This window comes from Crassostrea angulata, chromosome 7 (genome assembly GCF_025612915.1).
Source record: "Crassostrea angulata isolate pt1a10 chromosome 7, ASM2561291v2, whole genome shotgun sequence".
In the NCBI taxonomy this organism is placed as follows: domain Eukaryota; kingdom Metazoa; phylum Mollusca; class Bivalvia; order Ostreida; family Ostreidae; genus Magallana; species Magallana angulata.
This window is the reverse complement of record NC_069117.1, coordinates 34,012,656-34,020,787: the sequence shown is the minus strand read 5'-3', so window position 1 is coordinate 34,020,787 and position 8,132 is coordinate 34,012,656. Positions and strand designations below refer to the sequence as shown.

Genomic DNA, 8,132 nt, shown 5'->3' with positions numbered 1-8,132 from the left:
TTAATAAGGCCAGACAAGCAGTTGGATAATATTTTCTTTATAAAATGTGATATTATGAATTAATGCTGTTATTATCATGTTTCAAGTCAATAAAAAGTACAATTTTCCGTCCGAATTTCCTCTGATACAAAATTTATAAGATTAATTGATTTTAAAAAAGTTACATATTTTTCCTGAATCTAATAATGTTACATTAATAAACAAAGCCACAAAATGAAGCTGTATTATGAAATTTTAAAAATGTGTGTACATGTACATTTAATTAATATTAATTAATTATGATATACACTGTAATAATTGATAGTATAACTATAAAATTGGTCACAAATCTCAAAAATGTACCAAGAAAATGTTATCTTCCAGTTGGCTGGTATGGTTGGCAGATATCAGTGTAAAAAACGCTAAAAATACAATTTATATATGGCATCTTAGCTGTACTTAAAATATATATTGATCACAAATCTCAAAATGTACAATGAATTAAATTATATCTACCTGTTTACAATGAAATTTGGGCTGATGTGATTAACAGATATCAGTGTAAAAAATGCTAAAAATACTAAATGTATTAATATATAGCATCTAGCTTAGCTGTACATATACATGTAACTATATATTGATCACAAATCTCAAAATGTAGAATGAAATTATATTTTCAAGTTAAAAATGAAATTTGGCTAATTTGGTTATCAGTGTAAAAAATGCTAAACAAATGCTACATGTAACTATACTATTAACCATGCAGTACATGTACACTCAAAACACTAGTCTAGAATCTTAACTTTCACAACTTGATGAAAAATATTTGTTTAAAGATGAACATATCTTTAAAGACTTTGTAACACGTGGAGCTTTTTTCACATTTTCAGAAAAGAGATTGTATATTCCATCTTTGCTATCTCTGTTATAAACAAGTTGTAAAAAACTAAAACAAAGTCCACTCCCTGCAATCCTGTTAGCAATGTGTCTACTAACTATCTTTTCTGAAATCAAATGTTCTAAGGAGGGCAAGTTCTTGCGTACTTCTAAACTATAAGAGTGGCTATCAACTGCATTTGAAAATGTGAATGAAGAAGACAAATACTTTGGATCAGTCAAATCCAGTACACCTACAGAGGTCACTAGTTTTTGTAACGCTAAAACATCCTCTAGTGCATCATGAGCCTTGTAAGGTTCGCACACATAGCGTTTGTACAAATTTTCTAAGGAAAATGATCCAACTTTTGAATCAAAAACTTTGAACAACTGTTTTGTGTCAACAAACCCTGCAACACAGTTACCAATTTCCTGTGTTTTACCACAATTTTGCAGAGAGTTCAGAAAAATATGGCAGTCAAAAGACTTGACATTATGTCCAACTAAAACAACTTTTGACTGGAATTTTGTGAAGAAATTCAAAAGTGCATCAATAGCAGCCACCAAGTGTACAGCATCCACTTCTTTATCGCCATGAAACATTTTCCCATCCATAACTCTTAATCCAGTGACTTCAGTAGCTTTGTCTGTGATTGGGATCTTTGGTAAAATGTACTGGGAAAATCTGTCTGATCCACACACAGCAGCAATTTGTGTAATGTGTGAGCTTCTGGCTGAAAGGTTTAAACAATGGTTACAGTTGACAAAGCATATCAGTTTCATGATCTACCATTATCTTATAAAATTGGATACACCAATATATATATATATATATAATATAAAATATATTACTTATTTAACTTTACAGCAATACAATCTTGTTACATGTATTCAAAGCATATCATCCAGACAATAAAATAACATTCGATAATGGGACATCATTTCAGTATGGTAAAAGACATTAGAATCACATGCTGAAAAAATCTTATATTGGACTGCATGTACTTGAAATTCTTGTGTACTTGTTTTTGTTTTTATGCAAACACGCAGTACAAACCTAGCCCTGTTGTTTCAAGGTCAAAGTAGACGTGCTGGTAAATGCCTAAATTTTCAATTGGCTGAAAGGACGGTTTACTCAAAGGTGGTGGTATTTCACCAATACCAGTAGGGGTCTGCAAGGCAATTTCTGAGCAATAGGTAGGACCCTCTCTAATCTCCCTTGCTGCTGTCATTTGCTTTCTATATATGAATAAAAAAATCTAAACTGTATGTGAATTCAGGTATGATTATCACTTATTATTAAGAGTATACTGTATAAGTAAACTGTTCATCATATAATTGTCAGCATAAAATATCATTTCACTGTCATCATATTAAGTCTTGACACTGGTTGGCATGCATGCATTAATTACGTATCTTTACGCAACCTCTATTTGTAAAAAAAAAAATCAATAACATTAACATTATGGTAATGGTAAGGTAAATTTCATTCAAACCTCTCTGCTTTCAGGTGCAGTCTTTTTCTTTTTGCTTCTTTGGTGATCGACATGGCTTTTTTCCGTCTATTTATTCTGTCTTTGAGAGCAGCTAGCCTCCTTGTATAAGTTCCCGGGGAAATGCCAATCTTCTTGTTGACCTATTGATAAAAACAGGGACTTTATAAAGAATGAATTGCTAAATTCATAGTTACAATTCTTGCACTAGTATATACATATATATTCATACATACAGTAATCAAAGCCTAATTTTAAATATAATGCAAATTTTGCTTGCCTGCACCAGATAGCCTTGACCAATATTTTTTTGTGCCACACTTGCTGCTACTCTGTAGGTTATTGTTCTGCTGAAGAGGCGATTTTTTGGAGCTTTGGATGCCACAGTTTTATTAAAACTTTCGTTTGGTTGCGTGCTTCCAAGATTGGCTAATTTCTGTGAATGCTTCTTTAACTTATTAAAAATGCCTTCCAGGTCTTGCTGCAGAGCTTTATTCTCCAATGGTCGACCATAAGGGAGGGATGTAAACTTTCTGGCTGGGTCTCTTTTATGGTGACACCAAAGTTGATCACATTCTTTGTGATTATCAAAGGGATGAAAGGACAAAGCAGTCAGGCCTTTTTCAATTCCACTTGGGCTACCCTGGTTCTGAGAAACCATATAGTTGAAGCACTTCTGAATGTATCTTATGATTTTAGTGGAGAGACTTTTATGCGTTTTTTGAAGATTGTACAGGGAATTTGCAATGTTCTTTTTTACATGGTTCTTGTCGGACTGTTTCTGGATATTTGCATCTAATTCTTTGTTGATTCGCGTGATAGCAGTTGTGTCATCATCCCCAACCAGACCTTCCATCCTTACTCCTTTCTGCAGTGTCCTTCCTACCATCTCCACTATCATATCAGGCTCCATGGACTTTGAGCTTCCTGTAAATATAACATTCTTTTTTAATATCAAAAAATCTTTTTTTCTTAAAATATAAAAAGTATACATGTAATATATCTCTTTTACCTTAGACTTTAGAATTAAGAGAATAGGATTTTAAAGTAAAGTATTTCACATTGCTTAAATTTTTCTGCAGGTATAATGCTTGTAAATATTTGCATGAATTAAATTATTTTGTTGAAGTTTTCTAAGTGACATTACCTGTCCAATTTCTTGTACATTCATGTGGAGCAGGTGGTGTATTTTTCCTTTCCGCATTCTCACAAATCTTGCATGTTTTACTACGGACACTGTAATCGATGACTTTCCCTGTTTCTACACCCATCATTGAGCAATGGCCTAGACATGAATTAAGATGAAAATCAGTGTTCTTAAATTTTGGCTATAAAAATCATATTGCATTTTAATAACATAGATAATTCACATCTACAAGGAATGACATAATTATTTAAACTGTAAAGTTCTTTATAGTACATGTATGTATATAACATATATCAACTTATATATAAACTTTCAAATAAATAATAAAATATTTACATAATCAAGTATAATATATTTATCAAGAAATAAATTTAAAAAAATTTATACTTTATTTTTGTATGAAAAAAGCGATAATCAATTACAAATACAGGTATGATATAAATAATACATTTGACCCAGTAATTTTTTTTTTTGAATATCAAACCATATGATAATCGTGAAGACTCCATAATTGTATAATATTACCTGTAAGGCTATCATATGACCGGCCACTTCCGCGCTTTTGCCAAGCCCCATCTACACTGACACTTATGCTGGATGACTGTTTCTTTCTGTGGGAAGATATAATATATGTAATAAACATTTCTTAATAATTCAACAGCCATATATATATAATATCATTTTATGTTTTTGTGAAATGTATCTCTGTTTAAAACTCAGAATTTATATCATGCTCTTGTAGTTTTAAAAGGGTACATAGGGGTGGGGTGGGGGGGGGGGGCAATTCAGACTTATTTCAAATTACTTATGACCATATGCCTATATAATATCAATTTTAAGTGTATGAATTATAAAAATTTACATGTTTGTTGCCATAACTTCTTCTTCTAGAGCTTCTTGCATTGATAAGGAAGCAATACATTCTGTAGCTTTTCCAATCTCTACTTGTCTGCTGCTAAGTAGTGTTCTGCTGATGGGTGGCATGTTTAGCTCAGCCAGTATTCCACTTATTTGGTCAAAGCCTATCCCAGTGTGTTGTACAGCTGTCAGAACATGAAAAGAAAAATAATCCAATAATAAAATACATACCATCAATTATTTAATATAATATTCATTTGAATACAATTTTCATTATTTTAAACTTAGTTATCATTATTGTTTTGAATGTTTGTCAATTTTTATTCATCCAATGTACATGAATATACTGACCTGCTGCTAACTTTGTATTGGCATCCCAAATTTTATTATGCCTTTTTCCTGTTGAAACATTGTTGATCATTTTGCAAGCAGAATTCATGCAAGGTATTTTAAGCATAGCTGAAAGACCAAAGTTTGTTATTCCTTGGCAGTGGGAAAGTTGTAAGGGTAAGCCACATTTCTTGCAGGCAGACAAGCCATCAGCAAGTACCCCAAGCTCAATCAACCTACGGCCACATCTCCAGTCCTTTTCAAGACGAGGGGAGTCTATTACCTTAATTGAAAAAAGAAAATTCTTGTTCTGAGATTTCTTTATGCAAAAACTCTGATCTTGGTTAAAATTCATTTTTTTTCCATGTTGTATTTTGTCATTTTTTTTCCTTCGAATTCTTCAATGTATGCATATTTCTTTTGATATATAAATTTTAATGAAATAATACTTATAGGTATAATGATATATATGAATTGAAAATACTGACTTATGATATCCATCTTTATTTTGTATTAGTGAAGGTTTAAACTTTTAAAATCCATATTGCTATACCTTAAAAAATAAACTTATGCGTCCTGACTTAAAGAAAAAGAAAAATGAAAAAGATTTTAAAGACAATTTTAATAGTAAATAAAAATTTCAAATTTATCTAATTTTTTTTTACTTCATCTTAATAAAGATCTCTTATTAACTTAAGGTAATTCTATATAAAAAAGGTTCTACTGTGCTAGTTAATTTCAGTTTTGTGACCATAAAATTTAAAAAGGGGGGTTATAACAAACAAGGAATAAATTTATAAAGAGTTAAATTAAATCTTTTAATATTACTAATCTCATCATAAAAATTGTAAATGATTTTTTTTGTATATCTGTGACTTTGAAATATACACCTAAGACGTTTAATAGATACAAAGTATTTTATGATTTATGGGGGGGGGGGGGTGTTATAATGCCATATTTTTTATCCGTATGGGCCGCCATATTTCATGATTGAGTGTAAACAGTGGGAAATTATTCTCTGATCGTTTTCTCTAGGAATAATTTGGATAACTATTACCTTTTTACAAATTTAACAGAGAGAAATAAACATGGTATGTGTTACAGATTGCAATCTATTTAGAGAACAACAAAAATGACGCTATCTCTGTCGTCTGCCTGTGCAGTGGCGATATACCGGTATATGTTCAACGAATACAGTATGAGCGATGTTAGAGTTTGCAATGTGTATGTCATGATACTAGTGAACATAGAATGCGTAAATATCATTTTTCTCAAATATATTTAATATATAAGCAGTTAGAACTTACATTTTCAGTGTAAACAATCTCAACCTCTTCGAGATCTACTGGGACATTGTCAACGGAGTGACAGTCGTCTGACTCAATTGTTTCATTGGTGGAAGCGATTTTAGAATAGCTATGTGTCTCGGCTATTTTTGTGTTCTCCCATCTCTGTCGAATCCCCTTTTTTATGGAGTCGTATTTGCGTTTCCGTCGTTTTGACACAAAACGACCCCTCAATCTCGGCCTCCCCCTCTCCATTTGTTTTTGTTGTTATTCGCGCCGACTACGGCATGTCGTAAACGACATAATTTTACCTTTTCCTTGGTCTCAACACATTTAATAAGTTATTATTTTGTGAAATGAAATATATTCATAATTATTAATGTAGTTTCATTGTGAATTGCAACAGTTTGAATTTTACGACATGTTCATATATGGAGACCCACTTGAGGTAAAAAATGATAAGAAGAATCCATCCTTAATATGTCAGTGTATGGCATGCCATATGAGTTTAACATATGTACAGGTATTTTCACAGTTGTTAAACTAAAGGTTTGATTGACTTTAAACTTTTTATTTCATTTGTATCCGGGACATACAGATTGTTTATAGTAATATTTACACAGCATTGTCATATCTCTGGACGTTGTTTATTTTTCTCCCCAAAATCATATTGAATCAAAGTACTGATAGTACTGAAAAGCGCTTACCTAGCTTGGTTCTAAAGGAAATTTTTTTGTGCAAGCTTAGTTAGAAAAAATCGATTTGATTTTTTTTTTTATTTCAGCTTCTCTTTAGGCAATTTATTTCCTCACCACTGCGTGGCAGCCCTTGCAATGATGTACCGAAGCCTCGCACCCTGGATTCACAATAGCTCGAACCTTATATTCACAATAGCCCGTGCAACTATGTGTGTAAACCCCTGAAACTGATTCCCTAACAAGTTTAAATTATATATATATATATATATATATATATATATATATATATATATATATTTACACATGTATATATATAGGGACGGTTACTAGTATTTGGTGCACCGGAAGTAGAAGTCGTGTCAATAACTGCCGTCAGGTGAGCAGACAAATTGAATAACGCGCGTTAGCGCGTTATGATAATTTGTCTGCTCACCTGGCGGCAGTTATTGACACGACGACGTCAAAAATAAATCATTCAATGCTTATATTTACATTCCCTTACTGAAGAAATCAATGTTTACTTAAATAAATCGATATAAAGTGCAGATCACGGAGGGAGTGAATAAGTAACAGCAAGAACAGCTGTTTTGTAAAATCGGTTTAAACTGGTTTTCACATAGACTGTTGAGATGTGATCGACGAGCATAAAAATATAATCCATGATAAATAACTCTTAAATTGTTGCTTTTAACAATAAAGTCAACTTTTTGTTGAATAATTATAAAACATGGTGTTTTGACAACATTCATGAAATACATTTTTTAACCGATAACATAGAAATCACTGTTTGAGAACTACTTATGTAAATTACTCGTAAATTCATACGCAGTGAATAGGTGTTGCATTTAGAGGCATTTAAACATCACGGAATTTAATGGAAAAACACAGTAGAATGTAAATATAAGTGAAATAACCGATTGGGTAGTCTTAGCTCAAAAGCCAGACAAATCGTGTTGATTTCAATTAGCTCTCACTGAGTGGGCAGCAATGAAATAGACAGGCATACGTCACATTGCTGTTTGAAACAACTACCCAAAGTCCAAGCTCTTGTTATAATGGTTCTAATTTTATAGTGAATCTTGTTACACTTATTGTTTATTTCTGTTAACGTCACGTGACGGTATTGCGTAAGACTGAAGACACGGAGTATTCTCCTTTAGCATTAGGTCATTGTTCATGTCTTGAAACAAGATTAAATCGAATAAACCCTTCAAGAGGAAAAAAATCTGAATCACTAATTCTCTTTAATGTCGAAAAAAATGATGCGATGTTGCAACGTTGCAACGAAATTCATTTCGTTAATCTGACAACGTTGTTCTTTTTGCGCCATCGCCAGCTTTTTACGTAAGGCTTTGAAACATGTTTTTTTTTCATAACATATAGATTAACAGTTTCTGTGGATTATTTTCCAAATGGGAGGTAAAAAATAACACTGCAAATGAACACGATCTGCGTTAAGAACTTG

The 8,132-nt window shown here is 32.0% G+C and overlaps 1 protein-coding gene across 1 annotated transcript; it reads right to left on the bottom strand.

The window, feature by feature from the left end:
* Positions 1 to 266: 266 nt before the first annotated feature.
* Positions 267 to 6,442, bottom strand: LOC128191685 (uncharacterized). The gene is made up of 9 exons (XM_052863890.1): positions 5,991 to 6,442; positions 4,705 to 4,966; positions 4,358 to 4,538; positions 4,021 to 4,106; positions 3,496 to 3,633; positions 2,629 to 3,275; positions 2,352 to 2,491; positions 1,913 to 2,094; positions 267 to 1,589 (listed from the first exon to the last, which is right to left on the bottom strand). Exons 1-9 carry the CDS (start codon positions 6,222 to 6,224, stop codon positions 778 to 780), a joined length of 2,682 nt encoding a protein of 893 aa, XP_052719850.1. The 5' UTR covers positions 6,225 to 6,442; the 3' UTR covers positions 267 to 777.
* Between the last annotated feature and the right edge of the window lie 1,690 nt (positions 6,443 to 8,132).